The sequence below is a fragment of the Oncorhynchus mykiss genome, chromosome 4 (genome assembly GCF_013265735.2).
Source record: "Oncorhynchus mykiss isolate Arlee chromosome 4, USDA_OmykA_1.1, whole genome shotgun sequence".
NCBI classification, from domain to species: Eukaryota; Metazoa; Chordata; class Actinopteri; order Salmoniformes; family Salmonidae; genus Oncorhynchus; species Oncorhynchus mykiss.
In genome coordinates this window covers 23,458,693-23,477,371 of record NC_048568.1, presented here as the reverse complement: position 1 = coordinate 23,477,371, position 18,679 = coordinate 23,458,693, and the positions used below count along the sequence as shown (strand labels likewise).

The window sequence follows — 18,679 nt, the reverse complement described above, 5'->3', positions numbered from 1 at the left end:
CCCTCACCTCCTCCCTGTAGGCTGTCTTGTCGTTGTTGGTAATCAAGCCCACTACTGTTGTGTCGTCTGCAAACTTGATTGAGTTGGAGGCGTGGACGGCCATGCAGTCGTGGGTGAACAGGGAGTACAGGAGAGGGCTGAGCACGCAACCTTGTTGTTCCCCAGTGTTGAGGATCAGCAAAGTTGAGATGTTTCCTACCTTCACAACCTGGGGGTGGACCATCAAAGTCCAGGACCCAATTGCACAGGGCAGGATTGAGACCCAGGGCCTCAAGCTTAATGATGAGCTTGGAGGGTACTATGGTGTTGAATGCTGAGCTGTAGTCAATGAACAGCATTCTTACATAGGTGTTCCTCTTGTCCAGATGGGATAGGGCAGTGTGATGGGAAATTAATTGTCTGTGGACCTGTTGGGGCGGTATGCAAACTGAAGTGGGTCTAGGGTGGCAGGTAAGGAGGTGATATGATCCTTGACTAGTCTCTCAAAGCACTTCATGACAGGAGTGAGTGCTACAGGGCAATAGTCATTTAGTTAAGTTACCTTTGCCTTCTTGGGTACAGGAACAATGGTGGCCATCTTGTTGTTCTCATGGAACCAGCAGCAGAGCTGTAGTAGCGCTGGAGGGACCTGTTTAACTCCTCAGCCAAAGCCATCAGCAACATATAGGCCAGCAGGAGGAGCAAGAACTGGAGCACTGTCGGGTACTGCCTTCAGGCCCATCTCAACACAGTAGCAAGCATGTGCACACGGAGGCTCTGGGACCCCTGACACAGTAGTAAGTCCCCCAGGATCTTTGTCCTCATACAGTGGTGCCCCTGTGGCAAAAGGGAGGACAGAGAGAGTTTCCCCATGCCTTTAAAGCCCATACATTGAATTGAGAGACAGACAGTGTCACAACCGTCGTCTAGGTGGAAATGACCGGACCAAGGTGCAGCGTGATGAGTGTACATTTTCTTTTATTAGAATGTCGCCAACAAAACAAGAAACAACTGTGAAGCTTACTAGGGCTATAGTGCCACTAACAAAGTCAACTACCCACAAACACCAAAAAAGGCTGCCTAAGCATGACTCCCAATCAGAGACAACGATAGATAACTGTCCCTGATTGAGAACCATACCCGGTCAAAACATAGAAATAAAGAAACTAGAATGCCCACCCCAGTCACACCCTGGCCTAACCAAAATAGAGAATAAAAGCCTCTATGGCCAGGGAGTGATAGAGAGCGAGACAGGGCGAGAGAGGGGCAGTGACAGAGAGACTAAGAGAGTGAATGAAGAACAAAGGGAGAGAGAGAGATGGAGGAAGAGCAGGAGTACAGAAGGGATGGAGAGAGCAAGATAAAGTTAATTGCAGTTAATGGTTTCATGAGCACCCAATCCCTCGGTTGTTGAAGACTGAATAGATGAGAGAAAGTAATTTGAAGATATTTGAATATAGGGAGAGTGAGATAAAAGGGGAAAAGATAGGGTTTTTTTATTTTATTTTATTTCACCTTTATTTAACCAGGTAGGCTAGTTGAGAACAAGTTCTCATTTGCAACTGCGACCTGACCAAGATAAAGGGTTAAGCTTACTTAGTATGACCACTGTGGTTGAGGAGAACTAACTAGGTGAAAGCATACACTGTCCTCTGAGCCTCAGGGCCTATGCCAAGCAAAAGGTTAAGGGTCAGAGGTTACTGGCAAGCAGTGGTGGAAAAATGACTCAATGGTGAGATTGTAAAAGTAAGGATACCGTAATAGAAAATGACTCAAGTAAAAGTTGCCCAGTAAAATACTACATTTAGAACCAAATACTTTTACTCAAGTATCAAAAGTATAAATCATTTCAAATTCCTTATAAACCAGCCAGAACTTATGTATTTTTTATTGACGGATAGCCAGGGGCACTCAAACATACTTTACAAACAAAGCATGCATTTAGTGAGTCCACCAGATCAGAGGCAGTCGGGATGACGAGGGATGTTTTCTTGATAAGTGTGTGAATTCAACCATTTTCCTGTCAAAATGTAATGAGTACTTTTGGGTGTCAGGTAGAATGTATGGAGTGAAAAATACACTTTTCTTTGAGAATGTAGTGAAGTAAAAGTTGGCAAAAATATAAATAGTAAAGTATAGATACCTAAAAAAAAACGACTTACGTAAAAATACTTGAAAGTACTTTACACCACAGCTGGCGAGGGCTGGAGAAATCTGTTAAGGTCCAGTCTACAGGTAACAGATGAGAGATCAGGGTTTTTAGTCAGATGGTTGTCTCATCTCAGCCAGACAGTCGAAGTGTCCAAAGAGCTCATTGAGCGTACGGGCCAACTCCTGAGCTGACAGGTTCACAGAGAGCAGAGTGAATCCCTTGATGTCAGCAAACAGGATACTGTGGAGGAGAGAAGAGCGAGAGAAAAAGGAAGTGAGAGGGGGTGTAAGGAGAAAAAGAGATGGTGGAAGAGTGATAGGGAGACAGTTATGTAGAGAGAGAGGGGAGTTTACTTGTTTTAAGACTATGGATCATTAATCGTATTGCCATTTGTCATGAAAGAGAACCCCATGCAGTAGCGTGTATTGCAGTAAATGGAAACATGAGCATTTACATATCTTCAATTTGCGGTGCGACTTTTCGGTTTTGCATGTTATCAATAGGAAAACTATCTTGATACTTACTTTGAATGAAACAAGCCTGTCACATTCACCGATCGCGCATATCCCATTTACCCAAAGTGAAGAGATAAGGGCCTGACTAAAGGCGTCTAGTGTGTGTGTGTGCAGCACATGTGGGAGTTATAAACCACTCAGACCTAACAGTACAGGTGTCCTTAGATGAACACTTCTATTCAAATTCACTTCGTGATGTTTGTCCAAGACCCTGTGGGTTGGTTCTCAGTCTCTAACAGAGTATATAACGGTGTACAATAGTCATATCAGACAGTCTGAAAACAACAGATTCAGATTGCAACACTTCAACGTGTAACCCTAAAGATGATACTGATGGGCATGAGTCTCTCTATGTTCCTCCTAATCCTCTACGCTCCTCTCAGCCTCTCCAATGTGGTGACAGAATTCAGTCAGAATAATTGTATTTTGTTTTTTCTGGACGAGACAACTCCAGTAATCCCTGGTATTCTGCATGCTCGTAACAATAATCAAAACCAGAATCGCTACAAGCCGATATGCCAGACATTTAAGGATGCAGGTCAATACACATTTGCAACACTCTACGACACCGATAACAAGATCCCAGTGTTTTCTGCCTACACTTACAAGGGCAGTTATGAACAAAACATCAAAAGAACCTGGAAGTTTGAGCCTCAGGTAATGTACTTAACCTTATAATTTATTTAGGGTATCAGGTAATGTACTTAACCTTATAATTTATTTAGGGTATCAGGTAATGTACTTAACCTTATCATTTATTTAGGGTATTTTGTCACATCTGCAACCATTAGACAATGGATACAACAATGTTAAAATCCATAAATTATTTTAAAACATTTGCAAGAAACGTATGAAGAATATATATATTTTTTGTTTAGTCACAAAATGTACACTAGATTACATCGAAATATCTTTAAGGCAATGTGTATTGTATCCACAGCTGGATAAGATGCAGAGTGCTAGAATGGAGGACTACCTCAATGAGTCGGCAGAGAAAAGTACATATCATGTAAGCAGAGGCCACATTTTCCCAATGCTACACGCACATGACTTAGACACTAAAAGCTCCACCTGCACCCTGACCAACATTGTCCCCCAAAAGACTACCTTCAACAGAGGGAGTTGGTGTGCAATGGAGAATAAAGTGAAAGAAATCATGAATGAGCGCTGCAATAAAAACAAGGATAAACCCATGGCCTATGTCGTGACAGGAGCTGTTCCTGGCAAAGACCAAATCAAAAATAGGGTCAACATACCTGAGTTCATGTGGACGGCCTTCTGCTGCGAGAACAAGCTTGGCGAGTGGGTGTCCATGGCACACTGGGCAGAAAACGTGGACGAGGATACAAATAGAGAAAACCCGAACAAGAAAACCATCCCGCCAATAACTCTTGACAACCTGCACGATAATCTGAAAAATTATTACAGTTCTACAGACATCTTACCTAAGATTTTTCCAGATAAGTGTAAAAAACTTGTTGAGGGTAGTTCTGGGGGCAGTGAGAGAGAGTGTGATCCTGACAATTTCTGTGACACGACACCTGAACTACCCAACTGGATGTCAGAAATACGTAAAACAGTTTCATCTGTGTGTAATATTCTTTAGTGGACATTCAGTGTCATTGCAGGAACATTACAAATGCATTCTTTCATTCTGTAACTTTCTTTCTGTGTATTTTCCATTGAAGCTGAATACCCCTTCTGCTAAACCTGTATCGCAAAGAGTCAGTCACTTCCCACTGGGCACAGACCTCAATTCCATGTATTTTCTACATTGGTTCAACGTAATTTGATTGAAATGATTCAACCAGCGTGTGCTCAATGGGTTGCAGCATTATGTTGTTAAGAGTACTGTTTTGGTATCTATTCTCTTTGTAGCACTGGAACCCTCAAATCCCAAGAGGTCTCACGAACATACATATAACATCGATGAGTAATCATAATGAACAATCTTTTCTGTATCCTTTCCTTGGTTCTCTGCCATATTATTGTACTAATCAATTCTGTCAGTAAATCAATCTGAAAAGAGTTGTCTATGTCCTTCCTAAAAACACTATTGCCTGGAATTGTGTGTGCGCACACGTGTGTGTAGCTGACATATTTATACTGGTGGATGTAGATCTGTGGAACTCCTGGGGTATGAGCTCGTCCTCCAAAGCATCCGTGTCTGCGATCATCTCCAAGGCAAGGAAGCAAGGCACGATTGACAGCACAATACACTCTGTTTGGAAACACACCCCCTGTCACTCTCCCTCTGCTGTCTCCATAATACAGTCAGTCTTCTTCCTCATAAGTCCGAATACAGCCTTGTCATGTCGATTTATTTCGCAACAAGTCTGTTCACACCTTCTCTACAGTACATCCATATGCACATTCAACACAACGTGTTTAATGAAAGATATGATATACATCCTCACACCCAGTCCTCTAACATCCATTTCCAGTTGTGAAGAAACTACAGAATATTTAATTAAACACATTGTGCTACTATAAAGGGCTGTTAGGGAGACTGAATATGCTTGCCTCAGAACTCAACAGTAACAAAGTTTGAAACTGCCCCCCACCAATCATGCCACTAACCACTCCTACAAGGGTTATGTCACAAATACACTACTCATTGTTTCACATGCCAATGTTGACATTTTGAACAATAAGATTGTCTACTTGGAGGGAAAGGTAGGTAGGTAGGGTCTGGTTCTCCTTCTCCAGTTTGAGGCGCCCCTCGATGCAGCGGTGGGTCTCCTGGAAGGCCTGTCTCTGGGCGTGTTCCATCAAGTTGTGGATGAACAGGCCAGCTGTGTTCATACCCAAGTATAGCAGCCCTGTGGCCAACACCTGAAGCTAGTAGGATAAGAGAGGGTTAGATGTGTAAACCAGCCTTATGGCTAACACATGGCAAGGAGGATAAGAATGGAGGAGGAGAGTTGTACAGTAGGGGATGGCTGCAAGCTACCACATGGGGTGGGATTCTCAATAGGTAGAAGAATCACTAGACAACAGTAGAGAGCAACAAAGTTATTTGTTGTAGTGACGGATGATCCCCTTTCAGTAGTTCTAGTGCCGAGGTGAGCGAGCCGGCGCACATGGCCCAGAGCAGAGGTAGTGGGAGCAGTGTGTAGGTGGCAAATAGCGTGAACAGCACGTACCATGTTGGGTCCCTCTCCAGCCCGCAGGCCAGGCCGCCAGAGGCCGTCTGGGACAACCAACTAGCCAGGCCAGCATAGCGCAGCCACTGAGGAGACATTAAGTCCTAACAAGTCAGAACCAGGACACAGCGCTACAGACACTGCCATGAATAACCCCGTCAGCCACCCACCAGGTACAGGACCAGGATGTGTAGTTTGGCCAAGGCATCGATGACGGCCAGCAAGGTGCCTCGTTGGTGGGAGGAGTGTTGCTGGTAGAGCTACTTCAGGTCGCAGGATTAAAAGTCAACACTTACTGTACAGTGTGATTGACATCAATTGGATCTCATCCCATTTTCATGACTACTGATCTGAGATGAATTTCTGAAAATGTGAGATTAACATGTATAGTCATCAAGTCCCACCTGCCCCTACATTCACTGTACCTATTAGTGGTCAAGAGGGAAAGGATACAAGGGAAGGAAGCAAGGAATGAGGACAGTATACTTCCAAAAAAGGGTTCTTCAGCTGTCCCCATAGAAGAACCCTCTTTGTGTTCCATTGGTTCTACCTGGAACCAAAAGGGTTCTTCTATGGGGACAGCTGAAGAACCATTTTAGGTCCTAGATAGCAACTTTTATTCTAAGAGTGTATAGTTAAGACATGGCCAACAATACTCAGTGTAGGAGGAGAGATGATTTGTACGTGTCATGTAAGTTCACATGCTCATTTATCTCCTGTTAGCTAATGATGTGTTATGACGGCATTTTTCGACATCAGCTGTTTCCGCCGCAGCCCGGGGGACAGATGTGTGGTGATGCATGACGGCTCCCGAAGCATGGGCTGCACCCCCGACGTCTCTGCAAAGGTCCTCATGATGACCTCCAAGTGACCCGACCTCCACCATCGGAGTTGTCAGGAGGTCTGGGGTGTTCCTCCTCTCAGCTCACGAGGGGTTAGGAGTCAGGGAAGGGTGGGGCTGCATTGCCTGAGCAGAGTATAGAGGAAAGAAGGATGGAGGGGATAGGGGATGAAATGTGGTGAAGTTAATAAGGTGGAGCCAATTCCATTTCAGAAAATGAATGAAAGTGTCGGTGCAGGGACATTCTAATCTGGTCATTCATGTGATATTTTATTGCAAAACAATGTTCTTTCAGTCCTGAAAAAACAAGAGTATGACGCCCAAGAAAACAAATACTGTCCAAAGCTCTAGACTCATACTAATCTGGATCATCTGCTGCCTGCTGCCTGCTGCTTCCTTCTACCAGTTCCAACACAGTCACAACTCAACATGGTGTGTGCTCTGACATCGAGGCTTGGACCAAACGTTAGAGACAGGTACTGTCTGTGGGCAGGTTCTCAGCTGTGACTGAGCTGGTTGCCAGATTTAGACCTGAGCTTGTTAGTAATGAAGATATGCTATAAACTCCTGCCTGGGCTCCTTCTGGCATGTGGCTGCTCTCCCACGGCCCACTGTCACCACTCTGATCCCCACGGTGAGTGTAGAAATATAACACATAGAACAGATACAACACTCTGTGGCATGGGAAACATCATACAAACACTGGGAGCAATGTTTGGTTGATAATTCCCACTCTATAGGTTCTATTTCTATAGCAAGATTGCTGGTTTGTCTGGTTGGCAAACCAAAACAAATTCTGTACTTACAGCATTCTTATGAATTCATCTATACAATATTTCCCCATGCATCTTGCCTAGCTCTTTGATTTGTACCCTCGCTGTGTGCCTGTCTGACCTGTGCAACATGTTGCAATAATTTTTTTGATCTCCACTGTACCTTGCGTATGAAAGTGACAAGACTGACAGCTTCTCTGGGCACGGCAAATTAATTTATTAGGATCATTATATTAGATATATTAAAATAAAGGACAATATATTAAAACAAAGGTAAAACATAAAATCAAAGGTAAAACAAATGAAAATGCACATACTGTAGTTTTATTTAATTTCAGCTGCTTGATGTGATTGTGGGTTAGATTTAACGTTAGTTGGCTAGCTAACTAGCAAAGCCAAGTAACTTTAGCCTAGCCATTCTCCATAACTTTATCAACTTGACAATCAGCTGGTTTTTGCCTATTTATACATTATTTATCAAATCATTATTTGTTGATGTTTTTGTTGCCTATTTATAAATTATTTATTAAATCATAATTTATTGAAGTTTTTGTCTCTTGTCATCATTGATGCCAATGATTTGTTTAGCATACCAACGTGGAATGAATAGATTGAACGACTGTGTAAAAACATCAAAAAATTATTTAATACTCGGCTGTTTGGTTAGAGACTTCAAAACCTAAGAACTAACAACTGGCTTTTGCCTGGACTATATCCTCTGGTGGAAAGAGGAAATAAAACAAATGTACTAATTCAAATAAAACAATACGAAGAAGTATTCAAGACTTGAAAACAGCGTCTGCTAAAGAGCAAGTGTCACACACACCCTGATCTATTTCACCTGTCTTTGTGATTGTCTCCACCCCCCTCCAGGTGTCACCCATCTTCCCAATTATCCCCTGTGCATTTATACCTGTGTTCTCTGTGTGTCTGTTTGTCAAGTCAACCAGCATTTTTGTCCCTGCTTTTTCCCAGTCTCTCTTGTCTCACCCTCCTGGTATGACCCTTGCCTGTCCTGACTCTGAGCCCGCCTGCCTGACCACTCCGCCTGCCCCTGACCCGGAGCCTACCTGCCGTCCTGTACCTTTGCCCAACCTCTGGATTATTAACCTCTGCCTGCCTCGACCTGTATATTACCTGCCCCTGTTGGATTATTGAACCATTGTTAATTGGACATTTGACCTTCATACCTGATAGCAAGTGGCTTGCCCAGTACGACACAGAGATGAAGCTGAGATGCATCTCCAAACGGAGTAGGAGCCGTCATCTCACATGTTCTACCATCAGATGAAGAACACCCTACTGCATTTGCATCACGGACTCTGTCACCAAGTTAGAAAAATTATGCTGATGCACTGTCAAGACTACCAAGCAAAAGTGACACCAACAGTGAAGGTGATAGAGCAGTCTTCCAGATCTCTCTCATCGGCTAACTGCCCATATATGTTTCAGACATATCAGAGGAAACAAGGAATGACCCAGTGCTTTCAAAAGTCTTGGAATTAACATTGGCAGGCTGGCCAACCTTCATAAACAAAACCTTTATCCATTCATCGACAAGAAAGACCAGTTGTCTACTGATCAAGTATGTGTTCTGTGGGGATCAAGGGTCGTGGTACCTCACAAATACAAGAGGAGACTGCTATCTGACCTGCATGAGGGACATCCAGTGATCACTCGAATGAAAACACTCGACCGCAGTTATCTGTGGTGACTTGGAATGAATCAGGACATTCAGCGGCATATGGCCTATACGAGACTGCTCACCTGTGAAGCTGTTCGCAACAAGCCTGCTACTGCACCTCTCCATCCATGGTCCTGGGCTGCTACACCATGGGAACGCACCCATGTGGATTACGCTGAGATTGACAAGCAAAACTTCCTTGTTGTCGTCGATGTCTATTCCAAGTGGATGGAAGTGTTCCCTACTCAACTGACTACAGCTGAGAAGATCGTCAATCTTCTCAGACACCTGTTTGCATACTTTGGACTAGTCAAGGAGCTTGTCTCGGACGAAGGCCCACCTTTCCACAGCAAAATATTTCAAAATGTTTCTCAAGAACAACAGAGTAAGGCACATCCTGTCACCACCTCACCATCTGGCATCAAACGGGGCAGCGGAGAGAGCCGGGCAAACCTTTAAGAAGGCCTGGACTAGACTCAAGGATCAGTCTGTGCCCACCCACCAAAGACTTCCCCATTTCCTGTTTACTTACCGTAACACACCAGACAAAGTAACGGAACGTACACCAGCTGAACTCTTTCTGAAACTTCAACCACGTACCCGTCTGACATTGTTGAACCCAGACTCGTCAAACAGTGTGGCAAAGCACCAGCTATAGCAGAAGAAAGCTCATGACAGACACAAAGACAGTCAGAGATTTCAAAGAGGGAGAGAGGGTGATGGTAGGTGACTTAAGACACACCAAGTGCCTGTGGAACTCAGGTGTGATCTTGCAACGCAGAGGACCCTTGACTTACCAAGTCCAAGTTGATCATCGCCATGTCAACGTTCATGTGGATCATCTGCTATGGTCCAACGCCCTAGCAGAGACATGCCGAGAGAACAAGAACAATAATGACCCCCCAGGACTATTCTCCTGACTGTGGACATACGGGGGAGACAGAGCCTGACCTTCCACCCGAACCTGGCCCACCACCGGAAGCCCAGGAGGAGCGGAGATATCCTGTTCGACAGTGAAGGGCACCTCAAAAGCTTGACCTGTGAATTGAGCTATTTCAGGAGGTAACGAACAGTAAAACAAACACTTTAAACATGTTTTTATTAAACCTTCATTTTAATAAAAGGAAAGAAAAAGGACATTACCTGGGCTAGTTATTAGTACAAAATCCATCTTCCGGGTAGAATAATCCCCTGGATTTGTGCTGGGCTCTGGAAAATCTGCTTCAACCCAGTAGTTGAGAAATGCTTATGAATGCATTGTTCAGATATTGCATTAGTATTTCCCTAATGTATTTCCCTTGTTCTCTGGAAGTTAAAAGTTATGGAGGAGGAGTGTAGTATTGGTTATCTATATCTGTCTATATTAGTTACTATGCTGTTACTAAGCAGTAATGTATTAAGGCAGTATTATGTTACAACGCCTAATAGAAGTGCACATGCGCGCTATTGGCCCGGGAGCTGTAGGGCACGAAATGATCTTACTAAACGACAATAAACTGTACTCCCGTCTCCCGGTAATTACTCCCTGTAATTTTCTCCAAAACACAAATATTACACCCGCCATCCCAGGATCCTGAGCCTGTGTAGGGACCTGATTAAAACTGAAAAGCAGGCTGATTTAGATGAATTAACATTTCGTTACTGATAGTTTGTATGGACTTTAAAAAAATGTATTCGATATTTTTACCCCGCATTTTTTTCCTTTTTGGATCCTTATTATCCACCTGTACTGTAGGTGGCGGAATGAACATATAATTGTTGCAAACGCTATTAAGCGAAAGAAGAAGAAGCAGCGCAACAGCAACCGCGCGCAGCAGCAGCCGCAGCAGCGCAACGCAGCAGCAGCCGCAGTACAGCCGCATCAGCAGCTGAACCCACTACTGCCCCCAGCTGGAATAACAATCAATGTACCATTAGTGAGGTGGTGCATCATCCAAGGTCCAGTGAAGATACAGTACTTCAGTATTCATTCCATAGTCAGACATATACACATTTTATTTGTTTAGCCCAAATACATATTAGATTAACTAAAGCAATTGCATTTTTCTTATCCTAAATATTATGATAGACAATTATAGAAGTTCAAGAAAAAGCTAACGAATAATATGCTTAGTTAGGCTGCAGGATAATACAGCTAGCTAAATATCTACATTATTATCAATGTAGCTTACACTTTTGTTGTAAAAAGTAATTTATGGCTTGAAAACATCTGTCAAGAATGTCGAGGATACTGCTCCAATAAGTGCATGTTGTTCTTGCACAGTAAGCTCGGGCGTGCGTAGCGTTTTGGGGAAAGGACGGGACAGAATCTGACTGAACATTTTGACACGATGAACTGGGTGGACCCTTCTTCAAATTCAGGCTACGGGGGGTTTAAGACGGTAGCTAGCTAGCAAGATAGACAACCCAGCTGGACAGCAAGTTAGGGATACTTTTCGGCGAATCATCAATTTCATGATCTCAAGTCAACCCACGGTAAGAGCGTTTTTTACGACCAATTCTTCATTCACAATTGTAGTTGTCTTTGAGTGATTCAATGAGCCAGCTCGAGCTAACGTTATTAACTAGCTAACGTTATTAACTAGCTAACGTTACCTAGCTAACCAAATGTGTGAATGCTGTTGTTGTGGCAAGCTAAGCAAACTACTGCTAAAATAACGTGGTGCTTGCAAATTGACGTTAACAATATTAGCAGAGTTTCCAAACCTACTGTACAGTCTTTGATATTAACTAGTTACTTGGTGTTAAGAGGGGAAATTATTAGCTAACTGACATGATGGCTAGCAGCAGCATCTAGCTAGCGTATGTGTCAATATATGTTAGCTATCTCACGTTAATTGTTTTGCAAGCGAATATGCTGTCAGATAGCTAGCTAATAAAGTGGTTGGTTATAGTTAATCATAATCTAGCTAGCTGGCCAGCCTACTTGTTAAAATGCTAGCTAGCTACACATGGGTTAACGTTACCAGTTAGCTAGCTTAGCTGACAGTTCATCAGTGAGAATTTGCATGTATAAACAGCCTATGAACAGAGACAGAGAAGGCAGATTGTCATCTAGCCAATGTTTAACAATAATTTCCTTACAGTAGTTGCCTAATGTGCCAACTGTACAACCTAGCTACAAGCTAACCTAACAACATTTTTCACAGGCCTAAGGATAACCTGCGGTTTTCCTTTTGTGTCTGCCCCCGGAAAAGCATTACTTTGGGGGTCTCTCCCAACTAAACCTCTACACTGGATTAGACAGAACCAGCTCGTAGAGAACAACGACGCCTGGTGACGAATATTGAATATGACAGGTAAGCAATATCTGCAATTTCCCGAATAGCTTTAATACTGTAGTACACAAGAGGGTTATGCATCCTGAATGCAGTGGAGGTCATTTCTAAGCTGAACTGCTGCAGAGGCTGAAAAGTCCCTGAGCTGCTTAATCAAAGTCTTCAGTGAATCACTCAAGGAGGTGCCCCTGTCCCTCCTATGTGATAGGTTGTCTGTGTACTAGTGTGTATGTATTTGTGTCTTGAGTGTGTCCAGGTTCAGTGTATGAAAATATACGTTTCCAGACGTTTCCCCAGCATTGGTGTCTGCTGGCAAACCTCTTGCCAAGTAGCTGAAAGGCTGCCTCTCTGATCAGTCAATCAAATGTATTTATTAGAGGGGCGGCAGGTAGCCTAGCGGTTAGAGCATTGGGCCATCCAAAATGTTGCTAGATCGAATCCCCGAGCTGACAAGGTAAAAATATGTCGTTCTGTCCCTGAACAAGGCAGTTAACCCACTTTTCCCCTGTAGGCTGTCATTGTAAATAATAATTTGTTCTTAACTGACTTGCCTAGTTAAATGTAAAAATGGCCTCATTTTTTTAATCAGCAGATGTCACAGTGCTATACAGAAACCCATCCTAAAACCCCAAACAGCAAGCAATGCAGCTTGTTCTCTCTCCCTCCCTCTCTTTCTCACACAGAGAGACAGAGGGTGGATAGTGAAGCCCATTGTGTTAGTGAGATGTTTATTAATGAGAGAGGGATAGAAAGGGAGGCAGAGCAGCTATAGAAGGGGCTAATCGCTAATCTCATAGTGCACTGAAAGCCAAGGCACCCAGGCTGTTCTCTGTTAGCTCCTCCACTAGCTGAAGAAGAAACACAGGACAGAGACTCTGAGGGAGACACAAGTTGTCTTCGGCAGAGGCCATAAGGGCTGTGTGACTGTGTGTCTGTGAAATTCTTCACATTGGTTGGAGCTGTATGGAGGGTGTGTGTGTGTGGTGTTTTGTTGCTGAGGTTTAAGCTGGTGCGTATGTGTGAAGGGCGTGTTGTTTGTGGTCAATCCATGTGTTAAGGATTTGACAAGGTGGGTTATGGATATGTGTGTTTCTGTGTTAAGAAATGAACAGTCTTTAGTTAGTGTTGTCAGGCTTGTTTGAGGCTCTGAGCGGTTGTGTAGATTTACGACAGGACTGATTTGTATGCAAGACTAGAGTAATTTTTTTGTCTTGTCATTGGAACTTGATTTTATATAGCCTAGCCTATGTGTTTGTATGTGTTCCAGCGTATCAGTGTGTGTTTTTGTGCGAGAATTTGCTTCTGTGTGTGAGAGACTAGCTGTGTGCTTGAGTGTGTGTGAGCCGGTGTGTGTGTGTGTACCCACCATGCCCCTGCCTGTGCCCGATGTCCCGGCCTCTCGGAGGCTGACACTGGACTGTCGTTTCCTCCTGGATCATCGCGTTGGCAGGGGTAAGAGGTCCCATCTCCGCCTCGTACTCTCTGTGTCTGTTTCTCTGTTCCTCTAGTTTCTTCCCACTTCTCTCTTCCTACAACTGTCTTTTTGTTTCACTGTGGCTCAGCATTTTTCCACACTCACACTCGTTTACCTGTGCAGTTAAAAAAAAAAAATCAAGTACAATATTAATATATCTCAATTACCCTTTTTGAATCTGTTCATCTTAAGACGTATTGTTTGGAACAGTATACTCTACAAGTACATCACATTTCCATAGTGGGTGCTCTGCTAATTTTGAAGTTCTGATCCATTTTATGAGCACCACCAACACAGTGAATGGTAAATGGATTCAAAGGGAACTTCATGTGCTGGTGGTTTGCTGAATGTACAATCCTAAAGCAGGGCTGTGATTGGTTTATAACCTATAATATACATTTCTATGTAAAAGAAAAATGGGTCATATCATTAAAAGAACCAGAGAGCAACTCTGGAAATGTTGTGTGTCTGAAGAGTATATTGTTTCAAACAATATAATGTAAAAAAAAAAAATCAAAAAGGATCGTTTTGAGACATTCATACTAATGTATTTGAAAAATAGTATTTCAGAGTCTAGACACTCCATATTTGAGGGTACACTATAAGGACTATGCTGTAGGTCTTCAAATGCTTAAAATGGCCACTTTCATCATATTGATTTAAAAAAAAAAAATGGTTTGTGATATAAATGTAAAAAGCATGTTAATCGGTTAACCGCCCAAAATACATTTGATTGGTCATGCTTATCGGTCTATAGGTTAATTTTCATAATTTAGTGGAATTAAATTGGCGAATGTGTATTTTCATTAGTCCTCATTAGTGATGCACCAATATGACGTTTTTGACCGATAGCCTTGCCAAAAAAAACGATACCGCTATTCACAATTTGAATGGCCTTTTAAGCATTCTAGTATAGTTAACACACACACGGACCCAGCGGTCTAAGGCACTGCATCTCAGTGCAAGAGGCGTCACTACAGTCCCTGGTTTGAATCCAGGCTGTATCACATCCGGCCGTGATTGGGAGTCCCATAGTGCGGCGCACAATTGGCCCAGCTTCGTCCGGGCCATCATTGTAAATAGGAATTTGTTCTTAACTGACTTGCCTAGTTAAAAAAGTCATTTTGTTGGCATTTACGTATTCCTAAATCATTTACGTATTCCTAAATCATTGCAGGATTCCTAAATCATTGCTAAGAATAATGAAAATGACTGCAGGTTCTACTGGTCATTGTTTTCAGGCTGGTTATATTGGTGCTAGCTAGGTACCAAGCTAAAGCTAGCTACCCCAGGAGTTGCGGTCAAACAAATTATGCTTTATTACCAACGCAGTATTATAAACACATCGTTCGTGGCCAGTGTTGCTTTTTTGCAGACTTTTTTGTACAGCTTTGACAGTGCTACTGTATATTTTTTGACACGCAAAAACCCAAACGGAATTCCTTGGTATACTTATTTTCCACCATAATTTGTAAATAAATTCATAAAAAATACTACAATGTGATTTTCTGGATTTTTTTTCTCATTTTGTCTGTCATAGTTGAAGTGTACCTATGATGAAAATTACAGGCCTCTCTCATCTTTTTAAGTGGGAGAACTTGCACAATTGGTGGCTGACTAAATACTTTTTTGCCCCACTGTATGTCATGAAGCTAATAGCAGTGACGCTATTACTGTGTAACTCCGGTAGGGCAACATCTGAAACAGCGCACTTGGTGGTGTGTACCGGTGCTCGACCAGTCGGCGAAAGCCAACATCACCCACGACAGAGAACGGTAGATTGTCAAGCGCAATGTATTCCATTATTCTTGGCTTTAATCGATTTCACCTTTGAGTTGGCTCGCTGAAATTTTGTTCCTCTTTCAAATGACCCTTCGACTTGTTGACTGCTCGATCCACACAGCAGACATTGTGGGCTAGGTTAGGAATGCTGTGTTGCACATATAGCGCAAAATTTTATGTGCCGTCATTACATACGTTATATAGGTATGCACGTCAGCTTTGACATTGGTTTTGCACATCGGGGCATTAAACTAGACATCGGCCGATACTGATGTTGGCATTTTTAGCTAATATCGTCCGATTTTGACATTTTCACTGATATATCGTGCATCCCTAGTCTTCATGTATTTTGTTAATCACACACGCACAGCATGCAGAGCCTAGTTTGAGGAGCGGAATAGCCTACCACATGTCAGACAGCGTGAGAGTAGCTCCTCACAAAGCTGGTAATTGAGTAAAACGTGCTTTTATAAGCCCAGTCAATACGCAAAAAATAACAATTCTAAATGCAATCCCGTGTTTACTGTTTTGATGGCCACAATTTTAAAAAGTGCTACTATTTTTATTTCTCTATCTGAACTTGTAATTAAAGAGCGCCATGGGTTATAGACGATGATAGGCAGGCAGTCAGCGCGTCACCAACCACTACAATGTCAGCTTGAGGCAGTATAATTGTCTGAAACCTGAACACTTCAAATGATGAGGCTTGTCTTATCTTGCTTCAAAGTAGTCTAGTCAAAATCCAACCATAGAAACGTGGAAGCAATTATTCTAAAAATAAAATTGATTGGTTTTCATATAAACTTTCTTACGTTGTCCAGAAGCCAAAGGCACAATCCTAGTCATATTAGCAACCCATCCTAATTGTTGCTATGAGATCCCTAAGGAAGATGTTCATCTCTATCCCAGAACCGCTCGCGTTAGGTGTTCTGTTTACAACTGTGTTTTCCTGAGAATTGCGTTTTGGTAAATGTTTGAAAAGGACGTTTTATTAGCGGCTTCATTACAGGAGTTGCATGTTCAATAATAGACTATCTGCGTTGCTTCTACATTTGCATTGCTTGCTCTTTGGGGTTTTAAGCTGGGTTTCTGTAAATGAGGAAATGGGAAGACTGATGGTGGATGAGGGGGGTGATGCAGGCAGAGGGTGGAGAGAGGGAGCGAGGGAGAGCAAGGGAGCTGAAGAGTGAGTGGGTGGAGGGTTTCTTCCTCACAGCCCCTGTAGGTGCAGAGCTGTCCCCCCCACCCCTCTCTCTCTCTCGCTCTCTTGTGTGTGAATTGTGATTGGATAGGAGGTGTGTGTGCGTGTGTGTGAAATCAGCGTCATTCTCTTGAGACTGAGCGATTGGGAGCGCAAACGGGAAAATACAAGGTCATCGCAACACGCTTCTCGCTGATGCTGTCTGTCAGCCTTCTCGTACAGCGTATGTGTGTGTTCATTTTTATTGCAGGGAGCAAGCTTGTGTGCCTACAAGACTGTGTGTGTATATGACCGTGCACCTATGTATTAATCCCAAAGAACACTGTGTGTGTGTATTTTTCGGTGTCTTGTTTGCACAGCAGTGTGTGTGTGTGCGTGTGACTATCCGTGACCGCATCAGAGAAGCTGCAGGCAGATAGTGAAACGCGTCAGCATCGTGATCGATGTATGGTAAGAATGCTAAGTATCCTTTTCTCTCTGTGTGTGTGTGTGTGTGCTCCTGCGCAATGTCAATCATCCTCCGTTGAGCCAGTTTTCCTACATTCTCTAAAATCCATGGTTTCTTATCTTCCCAGTGATGGTCACTGCTCTGGACAGTCTATGGTATTTTATGCATGTAGACTAGTATGTGACTTGTATGTGACTTGTATGCATATGGAACTGTATAAAATATGGTACTCTAATAGCGTTAACTGTAGTGTTGTGGTGGTACTGAAGAGGTGTCCAGCTGTGTCTGATCATGTACGTTCTAGGTGAACTATGTAAGTTGCTGCTTATCGTCATCTTCTTATACTGTCCCTGAAGTTGTATACGTCTGCTGGTCCTCTATGGTATATTGACATGTTTGTGTGGGCACATCAATATGTGTGTGATACACACTCTTAATGCACTAGCCTAATACATGTGTGTGTGTGTGTGTGTGTGTGTGTGTGTGTGTAATAGCCTAACACAGTCAACCCTGTTGAACGATCAGGGAAAAAATGCATAGTTACCTATCTCAATATTATTTTTGGACAATATTATATTGGTACTTTGACTCCAAGTATTGATTAAAAAAATATAATAAAAAAATAACTAAAATATATATGTATATGAGCGCTAGCTAGCGCTAGTCTGCTGTACCTGCGTTAAAACTCTGGTATTATTCATCCTAGAGCTTGTTCTCCATCTTCTTTTTTAAATAGTTTGCACTTTTATGTATTTCCCTGACTGATGAATACAACTTGTTTTCTCATGCTCTCTTGTCCCTCTGCAACAGACATGGTGAGCAATGTGTTTGGAACATCGAATCTCAATGAAATCGCAGTATCGAATTGCGATTCATGAGAATCACAATACATATCGTATCATGATAATATCGAATCTTTAGGTCCCTGGCAATTTCCATGCCCTACTAGCTGTACTGCTATGTAATTTTGCCGTTCAACCACACACACTGGCTATTGACGTGTGTGTGTGGAGGTTGTTATGTTCCAGGAGGCTGTTGTTTATTGAGATAAATCACTGTATTGATGTTGGTCCATTAGCTAAATGAATGGCTATCCACTGTTAATTTAGATAATACAGGATGTTTTTCATTCTTTCCTATAGTGCTTCAATATGCTGCCATTCATTCAGCTGTGGTATGAATGCCGCATGCTGAGTCTTTGAGCTCACATTCAGTTCAGTGCATTACTGTACACTATAGATCTGTATGGATCATGTTCATGCAGGTCCGAAGGTACACAGTTTAACTGATAGGTACATATAGCCTAATGAGGGGCGGCAGGGTAGCCTAGTGGTTAGAGTGTTGGACTAGTAACCGGAAGGTTGCGAGTTCAAACCCCCGAGCTGACAAGGTACAAATCTGTCGTT

General features: G+C 42.8%; 1 protein-coding gene across 6 annotated transcripts in view; it reads left to right on the top strand.

The window, feature by feature from the left end:
* The first annotated feature begins 11,164 nt into the window (after window positions 1–11,164).
* LOC110521069 (protein EFR3 homolog B) overlaps window positions 11,165–18,679 on the top strand; it is a 65,222-nt gene continuing 57,707 nt past the window's right edge. Inside the window, exons 1-2 of one of the 6 annotated variants that reach the window (XM_036975954.1) lie at window positions 11,165–11,565; window positions 12,240–12,389. In XM_036975954.1, coding sequence (XP_036831849.1) covers window positions 12,383–12,389 — 7 coding nt within the window. In that variant the 5' untranslated portion in view covers window positions 11,165–11,565; window positions 12,240–12,382. Of the gene's footprint in view, window positions 11,566–12,239; window positions 12,390–13,049; window positions 13,821–16,816; window positions 17,049–17,078; window positions 17,276–18,679 lie in introns of those variants that run through there. The other 5 variants (XM_036975956.1, XM_036975957.1, XM_036975952.1 and 2 more) reach the window with 5 other exon arrangements.